A 17191-nucleotide genomic window follows, 5' to 3' on the forward strand; every position below is an offset into this window, starting at 1 on the left:
GGGCTGTAAGCGAATGTGCAAAGGGATGCACTCCGCAATGAAACCCCAGCGCAGGTACCGCTCTTCATAGCGATGATCGAACCCATAATCAATTATTTCGTTATTCTAATCCTAGTAAATTCTAAATCCCTAGACCCTCAGCTTATACTAGTACTACTAGTATTACTAGTAACTATTGCCTTGCCTTGCCTCGCCTCGCCTCGCCTCGCCCATAGCTAGAACCATACCATACATACCATACGATACCACGTGCCCCCCAGGGCTGCCAATGGTTCCCCCGCTTCTCCAGATTTTCCCCCTCGCCATCTTGCAGACCCTGAAACTCTGCGCTTCTTTACTTCATCTTGTTTTATAAACTGCCCTCGGGGAGGCACCCTCTAGGAATTATCTGCAAACAATTCCGACTTCTCTCGGCGCTCGGGTCGGAGACCAAAGATCGGATCGTCCCGTCACCTTCCACCGCCGTCCGGGGTACATTCTGTCACTCAACGCTCTCCATGTCCTGACGCTGTCCTTCAACTCTCGTGACGAAAAAAACAGGAAGCAAATACCGCGCTGATATATTCGGCCCCATGCTGCCCGAAGCCTAACTCTTCGGAGAAGCATGTCGGCGGCCCCCCTCCGATCTGTCGCCAGTTCCTACTCCCCTTTCTCGGCCCGGTCGCAAACCATTCGAATGGCCCAGTCGCAAACCCCCGGTCTCGATACTCTCGCAGAAGGGTCGCAGTATGCCTTTGAGCAACTGCAGCTGGCACGCCAAGCAGGCACCGCGTCGAACACCTCGACCGAACCCGATGTGCTGCCATCTTACAGTGAACAAAATGACTCCCATGTACCCGGAAGAGAGTCATCACAGTCCCGGGACACTCTAGCGGAAGCCCGATCAACCATTCGCAAGTCCTCGTCTGCGACTGCAGTTCGTCGAAGAATAAGTCGAGCCTGCGACCAATGCAATCAGCTGCGCACCAAATGCGATGGGCAACAACCCTGCGCGCACTGCCTCGGTAGTCTTTTCCCACGATGAAAAACAATTGTGGCCGCGCTAACAAATTTCAGAGTTTGGACTCAGTTGCGAGTACGCCCGAGAACGTAAAAAACGGGGGAAAGCCTCGAAGAAGGATCTTGCGACATCAGGCATAAGTTATAACGACAAAAAGATCAAAGATAATGTTTCTGTGCAAGCGGATTCACCAAATGGCCAATCCCAGGAAGCCAATGGACCGTACGACACGGCCTTCGATGCCGCCCGGGCTATGCCAGACGCTACGCCGGCCCATTTGCGAAACACAAGCGCCCCTGAGATGTTGAGAATGCAGCAGAATACACATTCACAGCAATCGACAGCATCAAACATCGACGGCATGTCTTTACACTATGGCAATACGTCCGAGCCAAACCGGCCACCCATTGTCCCTGATCTCCGCTCTCTGCAAATGATGCACCAAAATGGCAACTCCCGATCACCATCTACATTACTCAATCCACAAGGATTTGGATCGAGCTACAACGATGGGGCATATAATTTGATGAATTCTCAAGATGCAGGCCATCCCTCGATGAATCAATTCCGGATGAGCGGAACAGACAATCAATCTGCGCCTTTCTTGGGATTTTCTCCGCCAGCTCAATCGCCTAGCTGGCTTCCCCTACCGTCACCGTCACCTGCTAATTTTCCGTCTTTCAGCATGGCTCCATTTTCCAGTTCATTGAGATACCCCGTCTTGCAACCTGTACTTCCTCATATCGCTTCAATAATCCCCCAGTCACTCGCATGTGATCTCCTGGATGTCTATTTTGCCAGCTCATTCTCCTCTCATCTCTCACCACTATCGCCTTACGTCGTTGGGTTCGTTTTTCGCAAGCAGTCCTTCCTCCATCCGACAAAACCCAGAATGTGCAGTCCTGGTCTCCTTGCTAGTATGCTCTGGGTAGGCGCCCAGACGAGCGAGGCCGCATTCTTGACATCACCTCCGTCTGCGCGAGGGCGGGTCTGTCAAAAATTGCTGGAATTGACCGTTGGTCTACTCCGACCTCTTATCCATGGACCCGCTACCGGGGAGGCGTCCCCCAACTATGCAGCAAACATGGTCATCAATGGAGTGGCTCTGGGAGGATTTGGTGTCTCTATGGATCAATTGGGTGCACAGAGCAGTGCGACAGGCGCAGTGGATGACGTTGCGACTTATGTCCATCTGGCTACCGTTGTATCGGCCAGTGAGTACAAAGCAGCCAGTATGCGCTGGTGGACAGCTGCATGGTCTCTAGCACGAGAACTCAAGTTAGGCCGGGAGTTGCCAACAAATGCCACGTCTAAGCAAGATGGTGAGCTAGAGCGTGAATCAGACCTCGACATGAATGGAATCAAAAAGCAGCCGTCATCGCTTTTAAATCCCATGGGCAACGGAACTGGTAGCTCGGCGGTTAACCTGACTGAAGAGGAACGTGAAGAACGCCGTCGAATTTGGTGGTTACTATACGTCATGGACAGACATCTTGCACTTTGCTATAACCGCCCTCTTACATTGTTGGATAAGGAATGTGAAGGGTTGCTTCAACCAATGAACGATGACATTTGGCAGGCAGGTGACTTTTCAACCGCCAGTTACCGGCGTGCTGGCCCGGCATTTGAGTGTACCAGCCATAGTACGTTCGGCTACTTTCTACCTCTTATGTCTATCCTCGGAGAAATCGTGGACCTGCAACATGCTCGAAATCACCCGCGGTTCGGCCTTCATTTCCGCAACAGCGGCGAGTCAGAAATCCAGGCGATGGAGATCACTCGACAGCTAGATGTATATGCGCAGAGCTTGAAGGAGTTTGAGGCTCGATACACTAGCTCACTGGCTCTCGGGAATGCTGATAACGATGCGATCATGGAAGGCTCCCACCTCAACCATGTCAGTCCTTCTGGGCGATCAAGTAGCACGGTCGGTTCGCATGCTAGCCAGTCCATCGTCCATACCAAGATGGTTGTCGCGTATGGTACGCATATTATGCACGTCTGTCATATTCTCTTGGCTGGTAAATGGGATCCCATCAATTTACTTGATGATAACGACCTCTGGATTTCATCCGATTCGTTCATCTCCGCCATGGGTCATGCGGTTAGTGCAGCAGAAGCCGCTTCTGAAATTTTGGATTTTGATCCAGACTTGAGTTTCATGCCTTTCTTCTTTGGCATTTATCTACTACAAGGCAGTTTCTTGCTACTTTTGACGGCCGACAAATTACAAGGTGACGCTAGCCCGAGCGTTGTCAGGGCCTGTGAGACTATCGTACGAGCGCACGAAGCTTGTGTTGTTACTCTGAATACGGAATATCAGGTAAGCCCCCTTTTCCTTGGTCTACAACTTCCCGTAAACCCAAGCTAATATTTCTGTTTCTAGCGGACTTTCCGAAAGGTGATGCGCTCAGCTCTCGCTCAAGTCCGTGGTCGTGTTCCCGAAGACTTTGGTGAGCAACAACAACGCAGGCGGGAAGTACTCGCGCTCTATCGCTGGAGCGGAGATGGCAGTGGTCTTGCTTTGTGAGGACTGGTGATGTGCCTACCGGAATTAATTTTCTCGTACCACTTGCCAATTTGTCTGCCGTTTAAATTAATGCGGACGGATAACTCCTTCATCTTTTATTTTTGTATATTATTGTTGCTTTTCCTTGGATGCTGGACATACATACATACCCAGGCGCAGGAGGATAGGGTTTATTTCTTGCATATTCTTGATTCTACGTATATGGAATACCCTTGACAAAATTCTATGTCGATATCTATTCATCATTCGGACCTTCTGAAGCTATCCAGCAGTAAAGAAAATAGCTGATTCCTCTGTTGACCTTCTCCAATTTCCCCATTGGGCTCGCATGATCCTATGACGTTACTGATGAGATAAGCCGATCATTTCTCTGCATACTACCACCCTAGGGCTGAACATATTCTCGATCCCATTCAGGCTTATCTGAAGCTCTTGTTTTGATAGCGATGAAAAGAAATGGACCGATGAATTACACCATGACGCTCATCGCCAGATCTTGCCGACGTAGGCTTCTCCCGACCCCGCAGTTCTCCTTCCATGGTCCTTCACCAGTTACTCGACGATTTCTGGGGATACCCTCTGCCTTCCTTCTCGATGACTACCTTCCCCGATACCAGCTTTTGACGTCCGTCGAAGCGGCTAAGAAGCGATCCCATGCATATGCGCATCTGCGAGAATGTAATCTATGCCCCCGAAAATGTGGAGTCAATCGATATGAAACTACTGGAATGTGTTTGATCGGCGCGGAGACAGCGAAGGTCAACGTAATAGCGCCGCACCGTGGAGAAGAGCCATGTATTCAGGGCTTTCACGGCAGCGGATCGGTTTTCTTTTCGGGGTGTAACCTCCGCTGCGTGTTCTGTCAGAATCATGTATGACGGTGCCGCAATTTCAGCCCTTATATCGAACAAGTACTAATTAAAATGTCCAGGATATTTCCCACCAACGCAACGGGTTTGACTTAACGCCCGAAGAGCTGGCGGAATGGTACATAAAGCTCCAGCAGATTGGTAACGTCCACAACATAAATCTAGTCACACCAGAGCATGTTGTTCCACAAGTTGCCTTATCTATTCTGACGGCACGAGACATGGGCTTGCGAACCCCGATTATCTACAATTCGTCATCGTTTGACTCACTGGACTCATTGAAGCTTCTAGATGGACTGGTCGACATATACCTACCGGACTTCAAGGTATGGAAGAGCAGTACATCGAAACGACTCCTGAAGGCAGAGAACTACACACCAACCGCAATGGAGAGTATTAAAGAAATGCATCGACAAGTCGGTGACTTATCATTCACGTCGGACGGTATTGCTAAGAAAGGCGTCCTGCTACGCCACTTAGTTATGCCCGGAAAAGAGGATGAAGGAAGAGAAATCATGCGCTGGCTCGCAGAAAACGTGTCTACAGATCTCTATGTGCATATCATGGAGCAGTACCATCCCGATGCACATGTAGGGAAAGAAGAGACGAGTGACTAGACGCGTACGCATGGGGGAAACTGGGGAGAATGCAATGGAAGAAACCCGGTATGCGGAAATAAATCGTGCTGTGCGGGATGATGAACTGGTCTCGGTGCGAGACGCTGCTGTTAAGGCTGGACTGTGGCGATTTTGTGAACCAATTGAGAATAATAGTGCGTTTCACTTGTGATAGCACATTTGAGGATCTAGGGACCCAACTGCAACCCACAACCTTGGAACCTGGAGATCCCATAAGTGCGGATACCTATCGGATATTTCAGAAGAAATTGTGTTCCATATTGTACATAATATTCACACCATTTATTAATAGCTCAGGGCTCTGTAAATCCGGTGCAAAAAGAGTTTGAATCAGCCAGTACCACGGTCAACTATACCCACCCGAGGGCTCTTCTCGCAAAACTCAAGATATATTCACCAAGAATTGAATGTAGAGAGTTCGGGGGTGGTTGGAAATTTCCTATCATCCTGGATATTGATAGAAAGCCCTGTTGTTCTGCTATATCGGCAGCAGTATTCCCATCGTGATCAATCGAGGAGGGATTAGAACCAGCTTTCAAGAATAACATTACGATATCCATGTTCCCTTCTGCTGCCGCCCAGTGTAAAGGCGTACAACCAAAAACATCTTCTTTCGTTAAATCTGCCCCTTCATTGAGAAGTGTCTTGGTGATAGACGAGCCTTGAATCGAAGCCGACCAGTGAAGGATAGAATAATCACCTGCAGTGCACACGGATATATCGGCCTGATGTTCGAGCAAAAGGCGAACTAGCTGCATAGCCTGCTCATGAACAGCCAGATTAATTGCCCTAACCCCGCCCTGGGCGGAAATATCTGGACCAAGACCAGAATCTAGCAATAGCCGTGCGATGTTATATTGGCCACCTTGGCACGCACAGTGCAGAGCGGTATATCCTCGATAATTCTGTATGGTGAGATCGAAATCCTTGGAGAGTAGGGACTCAATGATATCGATACATCCATCAGTAGCAGCTTTATGGAACATCGTATCGCCTGCTTCATCCTTGATCGGAACCCAATATTTCGGTTTGTATAGGCGCTCCATGCCCGGGATGGCGCGTGCAAGGTGGATCAAGTCCCACGGGCCTAATAGTCGGGCTATAAGGAGGAGAATTTCTGGCGGGAGGATTGGTATACCGCTTTGCATAGTGTGAGAATTTCCTGTAAATGAAGAAGAGAGTGTGTGGCGAGAAGTATACAGAATGTTGGTGTAATGGTAGTAGTAGGGTGTAGGTGTACCCCAAATTGGAGAATCACCTGCCTTGCCCCACTCAAGCTCTCCTCGCACGAGCCTAGCAGAATGTTTCACACGTCACTTCAACCAAACCCAACTCAACTCCCCCACATCCGCCCTCCATGAAGCCTTTAATCGGTATCTTAGCCGTCGCTGCTTTGGTGTACCGCGCCTGGGCTCGCAAGTCGCTCACCTCTCTCGGTCTGGTCGTCGCTGGCGTGTCAGCGACTGCACACGCGCTACACCCGTGGTCGACACCTTTCTGGTTGCTCGCGGTCTTTTATTATGGGGGCACAAAAGCTACAAAGGTACTCAATATCACCACGATTTAGTCAAATTTGGATTCCCGGAACCCCTTCTTTGCACCCGAATGATGCTGACATCTTGTGCCCTTAGGTCAAACACGACATCAAAGCACGCCTGACCCTCTCCGCGACCGGTGCAGAGGGGGGAGAAGGCCCACGCACGCACGTCCAGGTCCTGGCAAACTCAGTAGTTGCAACTGTTCTCAGTATTGCACACACCATTGTACTAGCGAGGAACCCCGTTGAATCATGTTTCTCTCTCGGTCACAGCGCGGCGGATATCTTGATGGTCGGAATCGTTGCGTATGTTGTTGACCCTCACCGGTCTTGCCTTGAGGCATACTTCCTGGCTTGATCACTGACTTTTTACGCGGATCCTCAATAGGAACTATGCAGCAGTCGCAGCTGATACCTTCTCTTCCGAGCTGGGCATTCTCTCCAAGTCCAAACCACGTCTCATCACTTCACTTACACTTCGCGAAGTGCCTCCCGGTACCAATGGGGGCGTGACTGCCACTGGGCTTGGGGCCGGATTGCTTGGCTCATTCACTATCGCCCTGACATCTGCCATCTTGTTGCCATTCTGCTCACAGTTTGGAATACGAGATCGGGCTGTGTGGACGGTAGCTCTGAGCTTCTGGGGGTTGCTAGGAAGTGTGTTGGACAGCTTATTGGGAGGTCTATTGCAAGCCAGTGTGGTCGACAAGCGAAGTGGCAAGGTCGTAGAAGGCAGTGGTGGGCGCAAGGTAAGTTTCCCTTCCAGTTCCCTGTGTCGCGTGTCCCACGTGCCAGCCATCTAATGTTCACGCAGGTCCTGATTCACCCGGGATCCACCAAACCTGCCGGTGCTGTTCTTAGTCCATCGGGGGAATCGACTAGCAGTACCCACCTGGGCACGACCGAATCAGTGGCTAAAGCGGCAACGCTTCGGGGAAGCCGAGTAACGGGCACCTCCGTGAGCAGCAGTCAGACGGATCGGGCGCATCAGGAAGGTCATGAGAGCCGCCGGATCGAAAGCGGGCACGACTGGTTGGACAACAATGGAGTGAACGTGCTCATGGCCGTGTTGATGAGTGTGGGGGCGATGGGCATTGCCCAGTGGGTTTGGGGGGTCGAGCTGCAGGAGTTGTGGTAAAGGCGTTTCACGTCGATGGAACCGATGGAGCGTGGGTAGATGTGATCTACCCAATACAGTTGCACTTACCATTATACATAGTTACGAGACTACGAGTACTCTCTGCGCCTCGGGAGCCAGTAATTGAATTGGACGGGGTACTCTCGACTGGGAGACCACATGCATACTACTATGAACAGCCTCGATATAAGCGAACCACTAATTTAACCCATTGCGTCCTGTTGTGGTACTCTATCCTCTGTACGGAGTACTAAACTCAGAGATACGAACACATTCCCTGCTGTAACCCGCCCCCGGGGCAAAGCCTCTTCTAGAACACGAGAACCGGGGCATGTTTCATTGCAGTGATTACTTTCTGTGCAATATTTCCATACTATTCACCAGTGAGAAGAGTCCCCACCCCACGTGTGTTCATCTCTCCATCTTATAGGAAGTGGTCCCTGCGGCCCCAGTATTGCCAAGCCTTGTCTTAGCCAATCATATCAATGATGTTCCAACATCAGATCCACCTCCTGCCAGATCCAACTTTACTTCTACAATATCTCCGTTTGGTACTATAAAGACGACGCCAACGCCCAGCTTCGCCAAGTTCCGCCAAGGTCGCCAAATTTGCTTCGAACTGACTTGTTTCCAGGAGAAATTGCCCTCACAGTGTCTTGGCTACATTCCCATTGCGTGATTTCGCCCCGATACCCTCCCTCATTTGCGCGCCACCGAACCTCTGACTTCGACACTAGAAACCTGCCAAGATGTCTTCGAAAGATGCTTGTGAGGCCAATATCGCGAGTCGCAGACGCACGTGTGGTCTGTCAACCTGCTTATGGCAGGTGTGGTCGTGAATCTGTGGCAATGTACGGCGCGCCATGCGGCGTTTCTCGCCGAGAGGCAGAAGCGAACACCCTGGGATACTTTTGTACATAAACCCTTCCATCTGCGCTTCTCTGCCGGAAATCGTACTTCTCACTGTTGATCAATCAAATCCTTGGCCACTGCCAATCCCACAGTCAAGATGGTGTATCTCCACGAGTACGACTATGTCTTCGCCATCGGCACTCTGTTTGCCTTCCTTGATGCCTACAACAACGGTGCCAGTAAGCGAAAACCAGATCATCCATACAATCATTAAATTGATTATTAGTTCCCCATGATACTAATTCACTACTACCATAGACGATGTGGCAAACTCCTGGGCAACCAGTGTTTCCTCTCGTTCCGTCTCCTACAGACAGGCCATGGTTCTTGGCACGATCTTCGAGTTCCTGGGTGCAGTCACAGTCGGTGCTCGTACTGCCGAGACGATCAAGAACGGTATCATTCCCAGCACAGCTTTCCAGGGCAATGCTCCTGTTCAGATGATGGCCTTCACCATTGCCCTGGCTGCCGCCTCCTCCTGGGTCATGTGGTGCACCAAGCACTCGGCTCACGTCTCCTCGACCTACTCTCTCATCTCGGCCGTTGCTGGTGTTGGTGTTGCGACTGTTGGTGCTTCTCAGGTTCAGTGGGGTTGGAACAACGGAAAGGGTCTGGGTGCTATCTTCGCTGGTCTGGGAATGGCCCCCGTCATCTCGGGTTGCTTTGGAGCCATCATCTTCACCCTCATCAAGGTCGTCGTCCACATGCGCAAGAACCCCGTCCCCTGGGCTGTCTACAGCTCTCCCTTCTGGTTCCTGATCGCCGCCACCATCTGTACTCTCTCCATTGTCTACAAGGGCTCTCCCAACCTGGGCTTGAGCAAGAAGCCCGCTTGGTATATTATTGCTGTGACTCTGGGTACCGGATTCGGTGTCTGCCTTCTTTCCATCATCTTTTTCGTCCCCTTCGTCAAGGCTCGCATCCTCAACAGGGATCACTCCGTCAAGTGGTGGATGTTTATTCTGGGTCCCCTGTTGCTCAACCGTCCCGTCCCTACCACTGGCGAGGCTGCCAAGGTTCCCAACTATGCCGTCGTCCAGGATGATGAGGACTACGAAACCTCTACCCACGCCGGTTCCATTGATGAGGACGACAAGAACCCCCGCACCAGCGACAAGGAGAAGCAGCTCGTCAACGCCGAGTCTGCCCAACTGAGCTACAAGGAAATCATGGCTCAGTCCGAGGAGCGTCACCGTCAAAAGCTTCTGCAGAGCCGCGGACCCCTGGGCTGGGCGATGCGCTTCCTTCGCGACAACCCCATGGGAGCCGGTGAGATCTACGAGATCCGCAACATGGCCACCTTCTTCAAGCGCATTCCTCCCATGATCGTCTGCGGTCTCCTGTACGGTGTTCACTACGATATTCACACTGCCCAGTCTGGTATTGCCGGTACCCCCGAGGGTGAGCGTATGAAGCGTGTCTATGCCGCTGCCGAGAAGTACCCCAACGAGGTTGAGCACACCTACTCTTTCGTCCAGGTTCTCACTGCCTGCACTGCTTCCTTCGCTCACGGTGCCAACGATATCGGTAACTCCGTCGGCCCCTGGGCTGCTATCTATGCTGCCTGGTCGACTGGTGAGACCACTGCTGCCAAGGCCCCTGTTCCCGTCTGGCAACTGGCTGTTCTTGCTATCTGTATTTCTCTCGGTCTCTGCACCTACGGTTACAACATCATGAAGGGTAAGTTCCATTTCCATCCCCAGTTTGAAGTCACAATTGCTAACAACTATAAACAGTCATGGGTAACAAGATCACCTATCACTCCCCCAGCCGTGGTTCCTCCATGGAAATGGGTGCTGCCATCACTGTCCTTGTATTCTCTCAATACTCCCTCCCTGTCTCTACCTCGATGTGTATCACTGGTGCCACCGTTGGCGTCGGTCTCTGCAACGGATCCCTCAAGGCTGTTAACTTCCAGCGTGTTGGTCTTTTGTTGCTTGCGTGGATCATGACTATCCCTATCGCTGGCACTCTCGGTGGATGTCTGATGGGTCTGTTCCTCAATGCTCCCCACTTTTAAGCATTGATGGGTGACGAGTAGCCGCTTGGCTGTTGTTGTTGTCATAATAATTTCATAGAGTTGATATCCTTTGCATTTAATTTCATATTGCCAGACAAAAACTGAATTCTGGTCTACCTTTACATTCAATTTCCAATTTTTACATCGTAATTCTCTGGTTGAATTCGCTTGCAAGTTCTGAACCCTAAAATACTTAACATAGTACATGATGAATAGCTTGTAACTACTGACCAGTTTGACTTCGGCCAATGATTTGGAACTATAGTAGTGCTAGTAGTGACTATCATTCTCCCTTTGTCACTTTAGTAGTAGTACAAGTTGTTTCTTTCGTCGGCTATAAAATCCCTAGTACGCACCATATGAATATAACTTGAAGATACACTCCAGAGCTGATTTAATCAATCATTGTTGAAGCTCTGCAAGACCCGATGAAACTTCTTTGCCAGCCCCCATACTCTAAGATGATCCATAGCTCTAAGAGCATCTTCTCTCAGAGTGCCAAGACTATGTGCATCACAAATATTATCCACTGAACCAAGTGAGGCAGGTCCACCGTGCTCTATCCATTTCTCTACTTTCCCAGGGTCATCTCTTGTCTGAATTTGCTCCAGGGGTGACTCATCCAATCTTATTGTTGAGGTTCCATGTGCAGCCACTGGGCCCTCATCAAAAGGGAAAAACTTGACAAAAGCTAGAAGGAAAGCGAATGAGAAAAATACACGCATGGTTTCGCATGGTGTGAAGCTGGTGCAGTCGCGGGATATGGCTACTACTAAGGCTGCATGATGAACGGATCGGCGTGTTGCAACTGGATTGCGAGCAAATCGAAGACGAAGATGGGACCTGGCTCTAGAGAGCTCTTTATTAAGTTGTGCAGCTGACGAACCGTGTTTCCACGCATAATTATGGCGGAATATGAAAGTGACCAGGTCCATTGTTTCGCCACCACTGCTAAGGTAGGCGTAATGCGCCGTCGAGCAAGCGACGCTATCAGAACAGAGTTAGAAGCCATCACCAGATGAGAATATCAGGGACTCACTTAATATTCACCATTTCATTTACACAGGTTGGTCGAGACAAAGAATTGCTCATTCCTGAGAGACTCACCAGAAGATTTTCTCTGGTTTTCTTGTGGACATCGACCAGGGACGAGAGGCCCAAAACTTTCGAGGATGAAATATCCTCGATCTCGCGCAGGTCACCAAGAAGACGACTGATTACCAATGAGCATATTCGTTTAGCCCAAGTAGGTGTCGTATTTGGAATTTCTCTCTGAGCGATGATGTTCTGGAGTAATGGATAAAATGGAATGTCACTTTGAAGACTTGTGGAGAAGGAGGCTACCGAAGCCCATGCATTTGCTGAAGGAGCCTCCCATAAGTTCTCTGAGCATGGTGCTTTCATTGGGAGTTCCGAGACGCCGAAAACTCCTCTTTTGCTAGTGAGCGTAGACATAGTGCAATCAAACTCAAAGACCGACCATGCAACACGCCTTTCAAACTCAGTATCGCGCCAACAATTCCAGGCGCGTTCGAGTGTCGATGGATCCATCCTTTTAAGATGTTGGAAGTCACATGAAATATTGTCACTTTGAGCTGCATCCGAAGATAACACGCCTAGCTCTCTCAACCCTGTGGCAAGAAGTCCCCTTGACGCGTCAGCAAGCTCGTATAAGCGGCGGTTCCCAGACCCCAACGCGTATATCTGATGGAGGCATGACGCAGCGATGTATACTGGATTTCGATATGATCTGCTGTCAGATTGACCCTTTTTAAAGAGTTAGATAATGGGATATTCGAAGTCGCAAGGTATACATACCATCCAAAAAAGACTACGTTGAGTGATTTCCGCCAGTATTGGAGCTACCCTTTGGGTTCCCTCGGCAGTTGAATACGACGCTCCTATGCATGCCATGGCGGCCACCAATGCAGCTGGGCATTTTTCAATACGCCAAGTTGGCAGATGAACAATTGAAAAGGCTGGGTGAAACTCTGCAAAGTAGGTTTTGACTAACTCCCCAAGAAATGTAATCGTCGGAAGCACCTCCAGTCCCGCACTATCGTTTAAAGATGGGATAAATGGATTCGAAAGTACCTTGACGAGATCCTTGGCTGTACCAGACTTAGTAGTTGGTATATTTCCCATTGTCTGTTCAAGTACTTCTCGGAGTGGAGGAAGCTGTATTTTTCGGAAGCCCTTATTTGATGTATAATCAAAAGGCCAAGACTCGTTGCCCCCACGATCCAGAATACCGGGCCAGGATTCATGCTCGTTCTTGTCTGAGTTGTCAGGATTGAGTTGCGGTTGTTCAGCTCCCAATATTGGGGTAAAAGGTTGATCGATTGATATAGGTTGAGGGACTAAACCATCTCTATTGAAAGGCTCATCGTTGCAAAATATCTGCATATCACCAGAAACAGGTGGCGAAACATCTGTTTCGCCCCCCAGCCAATCCATCTTAGATGCTCTAAAGAAACTGCTATCGAATGCTTCGAGATCGAGTGAGAGATGATCCAGCCATTCGTAGTTTTCTACATCTGCTGTTGATCCTAATAGCTCCTGGTTGATCTGCAAGGCAGAATAAGGGGAGTCCCTTGGCAGAAACGGAGCCGGGGTATAGTCCTGGGGGTCCATAGCCGCTGGTTGCTGGGGCAAATTGGCATGCAGAAAGTCCGGTCTCGGCTGCTTCAAACTGTTTGCTGAATAGTTTCGTAGAGTGGGCGTATTGACAGTGTCTCGAATCCTGGCCAGCGAGCCAGAAGACTCTGGAAATTCACCTTCCAGATAAGAGCCGGTAGATTCGTAACCTGGCGAAGGCTGGTCGTGTCGTATTGAATCTCTTTCGTCATTGTCAGCATCCCAAGGCAGTTGAGGCAGAGCGAGCGACTGTGGCTGTGGCTGAATGGCCAATCCAGACGAAGTGGTTTCATATGTGCAAGAAACATGTTTTCGTAGACACGAGGCACATGGTAGATCACGGTTGCATTTCAGCTTGTATCTAATACACCGTTCGCATGATTTCTTTGATCTTTTCTTCTGTCCTGCCTGTCTTGGATCATGAACAACCCGAACATGACGCTGATAGACATCCTTCCGGTTGAACGTCTTGTTGCATGTATGGCATTGAAATATTTCCTTCGAGCTGTCATAAGTTAATACCAAAGAAGACATCTGGCGTTCGATTTGACCAAACTCCACATACCTAGAATGCTGGAGCTGATGACGATGGAGATGAGAGATCCGTGACAACTTGGTGCCGCAAATATCGCACGCGTAATTTCGCTTATTTTGCTTGCGGATTTTCTAGGTTATACAGTTAGAGGATCCCTCCCGATATCGCTGGCTGATCCTTGACATACTGATACTGAACCCGCTGCGATTTCCGGGCTGCAGGGGTCTGGCATGACTATCTGCAATACTTAATTTCCCGGCGATGAAAGTGGGGAAATGCGACGGATATTCATATCTCTAATGGATGGTGGGGATTGTCATCTCATGACGCGCTGCTTTCCTTCGGACTTCTCTCCTTTGAACGCCCCACCCCCGCATCGGAATTCGGGGCGGGGTTTACACTCCAAACCTCCTCAGTACATGCCTTTTATTAGATATTTTGAAAAGGAAAATTGGAAGTGATTGTATAATCGAGAGAAACTAAGAAGAGGTGTAGTTGCTCGCGTTTATCTTATTATCGGCGAGAAGGAGAATTAGGTAAGGACTTCTGGAACAGTTTTTGTTACCAATTAACTGTGAAATACCGATGTTATCACTACCCCAAAATTTAAGGCTCTTCTATAATTTCACTGGTCTAATAGCTGCTGTAATGCTTCCCGAACTAAACTTCCCATATCCTTGGTAGAGGTCGTTCCTCTCATATCTTTCGTTCGAAAACCTGCATCCAGTGTCGAATTGACAGCCTTTTCGACTGCAGCAGCCTCTTCTTCCATTCCAAAGCTGTACCGGAGCATCAATGCTACACTCAAAATTGCGCCAATGGGGTTTGCGATCCCTTTCCCTGCGATATCCGGTGCTGAACCGTGCACTGGTTCGTAGAATCCCTTTACTGGGTCATCTCCCCATTTTTGTGCAGGAATGTCAGCCAGACAAGCAGAAGGAAGAACACCCAATGTTCCCGGAATTACACCTGCGAGATCGGAAAGAATATCTCCAAACGTATTGTCCGCAAGAATAACTCCATTGAAAAGGGTTGGTCGCATCATCATCAGAGTAGTGGCACTATCGGCAAGCTGGTGTACAATCTCAACTTCTGGAAATTCCTTCTCAATCGTTTCTTGGACAACCTTTCTCCAGAGCCTGGAGCTAGCCAAGACATTGGCCTTGTCGCAGCTGGTGACAGTTTTCTTTGGACTAGCACTCGACAGAGCTAGATGAGCAGCCATGCGAGCAATGCGCTCAATTTCTGAGCGCTTATATGACCACAAATCAGAGGCGTAGTCGGGTGTCTCCTCCTTTGGTCCGTAAAAAGGACCACCACAGTTCTCACGTAGCACGATGAACTTTGCTCCACGGACGAGTTCGTCACGGAGGGGACTATTTCCTGCGGCAAAGTATTCACATGGTCGTAGGTTTGCATAAACTTGCGTAACATCACGTAGACGCAATGTGGCGCCTTCGGGGCCTTCAAATCCTCGTCTCATGCCATCCCATTTTGGGCCTCCAACTGCCCCCATGAGGATTGCATCTGCTTTGCGGCCTGTTTCCAGCACCTCATCTGTCACCGGCGTACCATGCGCGTCAATCGAGCAGCCGCCAAAGAGACGGGGTAAAAGTTTGAACGCTGCGCGGCTTTTCGGATGTGTAGAAATCACGTCGAGAACAGCTGTAGCTTCAGCGGTGACTTCAGGGCCAATCCCGTCTCCCCCGATAACGAGAATACTGAACTCGGGCTTCGATTTGGTCATGTTTGAAAGTCTATTCGAATTGGTTCAGAAGAGATAGTAATTTCAAATTTATGTCAGGATACACTGCCTATTTGTGCAAACTGCTCCCCAGGCCGTTTTATCCCTCACTGGCCGCTGCCATTTCGGACCCGGAGTATGCGGTGGGGAGGGGAGGGGAGGGGAAATGGCCAGTATGAACTCCTCAAGCCCCGCTCCCCACGAAGATTCCGAGATATGATATTTGGAGATACTGATTGCGTTGTTTGTATGGGGTTTGAAGAGGAAATTCGGAAGTTTTTGCGTACTTCTCTGTTTCACCTTGCATTTCACCGAAGATAGTATCCAAACTTCAGAAAGCAGAATCATTACATTATTTACGATGGGGAAAATTTGAAATTCGTTAGATTCAATCATGCTTGTATTGATTGCCTTATATATTGTCTATATGTAGCTATAGATTACTGTCTAAATTGTTCTACCCCATCAACATCCAAATTCACGCCAGTAAGGAACTTTCCTTCATCACTAGCCAAAAACAATGCTGCATTTGCAACATCTTCCACTTCCGTTAAACGACCGAGAGGAACATTGCCTAGGAATTTCTGGCGATTCTCAGGCGTATCGGGAACACCAGTGAAGGATTCAAATCTGAACCTGATGTTAATGGTTATACAGAAATTGTTGTAGATTGATACTCACAGTCCAGTTCCACAAAGAAGGGGGCAGATTGAGTTGACTCGAATTTGGTGGGGACCAAATTCCAGAGCTAGCCCTTTTGTTGCCTGGGGATAATATTAGATATTGACTGGCGGACTAAGATTTTCAGAAGGAACTCGAATATAGTCAGTGATACTCACATTAGAAACGGCTCCCTTGCTAGCATTATACCAAACGAGCCCCTGGCGTGGCCTGCTAGCCCCGCAACTCGACATGTTGATACAAATTCCAGCCTTCTGCTTAACGAACACCGGGAAAACTGCAGAGACGGAGTGAAAGATTCCAAGGCAGTTGACATCAAAGCATCGAGCGTATTCCGCTTCTGTGACGTCTAGTGTTGGCTTGTTCTTATAGCTAGTTCCAGCATTGTTGATCAGAATATCGATTTGACCAAATTCTTTCAGAGTACGCTGCAAAGCAGCATCCCAGTCTGCCCTCTGGGTGACATTCATCTGCTGAACCAAAACAGAACCGGAAGGGCATGCATTAATGACAGCTTCAGCAGAGTCGATGTTTAGGTCGCCAATTAAAACTTTTGCTCCTTCGTTGGCAAATACTTTTGCGATCGCTGCACCAAATCCGGAACATCCACCTGCATTTAAAATGTGATCAGCCTGCTGCAAGTGGCTCTGATAAGTTCTTTTGGCTTTCATACCAGTTACAAGTGCGACCTTTCCATTGAGACGTCCTTCCTTGGTGGCCATTTTGAGAATTCTTACAATATGTATGTCGATGAGACAACGAAAGCAATAGAGTAATAGTAGGTTTAACTGAAATATCGGTCATGAACATGATACAGATGTTCTTTATATGATTGAGCCTTTAGCTTTGAACAGACCTCTGTGCTTGACCATCTGTCGGCATTTGTGAGGGGCACAACCGGAGAGGCTAGTGGGGAAAGTGTTTTGAGCCGATTCCGTCAGTCGGTTCTT

The 17191-nt window shown here is 49.2% G+C and overlaps 7 protein-coding genes across 7 annotated transcripts; 3 read left to right on the forward strand and 4 right to left on the reverse strand.

Moving 5' to 3' along the window:
• Positions 1 to 604: 604 nt before the first annotated feature.
• Positions 605 to 3530, forward strand: xlnR (putative C6 transcription factor; the record flags this gene model as incomplete). Its single annotated transcript, XM_056630704.1, has 3 exons — positions 605 to 1004; positions 1057 to 3323; positions 3387 to 3530. The coding sequence occupies 3 exons, from the start codon at positions 605 to 607 to the stop codon at positions 3528 to 3530; spliced, it is 2811 nt and encodes a 936-aa protein (XP_056490006.1).
• A 1857-nt stretch (positions 3531 to 5387) lies between these two features.
• On the reverse strand, positions 5388 to 6185 carry N7509_006068 (uncharacterized protein; the record flags this gene model as incomplete). Its single annotated transcript, XM_056630705.1, has 1 exon — positions 5388 to 6185. One exon carries the CDS (start codon positions 6183 to 6185, stop codon positions 5388 to 5390), a length of 798 nt encoding a protein of 265 aa, XP_056490007.1.
• Positions 6186 to 6394: 209 nt separating this feature from the next.
• Positions 6395 to 7712, forward strand: N7509_006069 (DUF92 domain-containing protein; the record flags this gene model as incomplete). The annotated part of the gene is made up of 4 exons (XM_056630706.1): positions 6395 to 6580; positions 6669 to 6880; positions 6963 to 7323; positions 7389 to 7712. 4 exons carry the CDS (start codon positions 6395 to 6397, stop codon positions 7710 to 7712), a joined length of 1083 nt encoding a protein of 360 aa, XP_056490008.1.
• A 1009-nt stretch (positions 7713 to 8721) lies between these two features.
• Positions 8722 to 10644, forward strand: N7509_006070 (inorganic phosphate transporter; the record flags this gene model as incomplete). The annotated part of the gene is made up of 3 exons (XM_056630707.1): positions 8722 to 8803; positions 8883 to 10304; positions 10361 to 10644. 3 exons carry the CDS (start codon positions 8722 to 8724, stop codon positions 10642 to 10644), a joined length of 1788 nt encoding a protein of 595 aa, XP_056490009.1.
• Positions 10645 to 11595: 951 nt separating this feature from the next.
• N7509_006071 (uncharacterized protein) lies at positions 11596 to 13815 on the reverse strand (the record flags this gene model as incomplete). Its single annotated transcript, XM_056630708.1, has 3 exons — positions 11596 to 11631; positions 11752 to 12348; positions 12463 to 13815. The coding sequence occupies 3 exons, from the start codon at positions 13813 to 13815 to the stop codon at positions 11596 to 11598; spliced, it is 1986 nt and encodes a 661-aa protein (XP_056490010.1).
• Positions 13816 to 14441: 626 nt separating this feature from the next.
• On the reverse strand, positions 14442 to 15563 carry N7509_006072 (3-isopropylmalate dehydrogenase; the record flags this gene model as incomplete). Its single annotated transcript, XM_056630709.1, has 1 exon — positions 14442 to 15563. One exon carries the CDS (start codon positions 15561 to 15563, stop codon positions 14442 to 14444), a length of 1122 nt encoding a protein of 373 aa, XP_056490011.1.
• A 437-nt stretch (positions 15564 to 16000) lies between these two features.
• On the reverse strand, positions 16001 to 16963 carry N7509_006073 (uncharacterized protein; the record flags this gene model as incomplete). Its single annotated transcript, XM_056630710.1, has 4 exons — positions 16001 to 16190; positions 16242 to 16324; positions 16400 to 16851; positions 16915 to 16963. 4 exons carry the CDS (start codon positions 16961 to 16963, stop codon positions 16001 to 16003), a joined length of 774 nt encoding a protein of 257 aa, XP_056490012.1.
• Positions 16964 to 17191: the final 228 nt, after the last annotated feature.

This window comes from Penicillium cosmopolitanum (genome assembly GCF_028827165.1).
Source record: "Penicillium cosmopolitanum strain IBT 29677 chromosome Unknown utg000006l:49.0-5199605.0:1.0-5204138.0, whole genome shotgun sequence".
In the NCBI taxonomy this organism is placed as follows: domain Eukaryota; kingdom Fungi; phylum Ascomycota; class Eurotiomycetes; order Eurotiales; family Aspergillaceae; genus Penicillium; species Penicillium cosmopolitanum.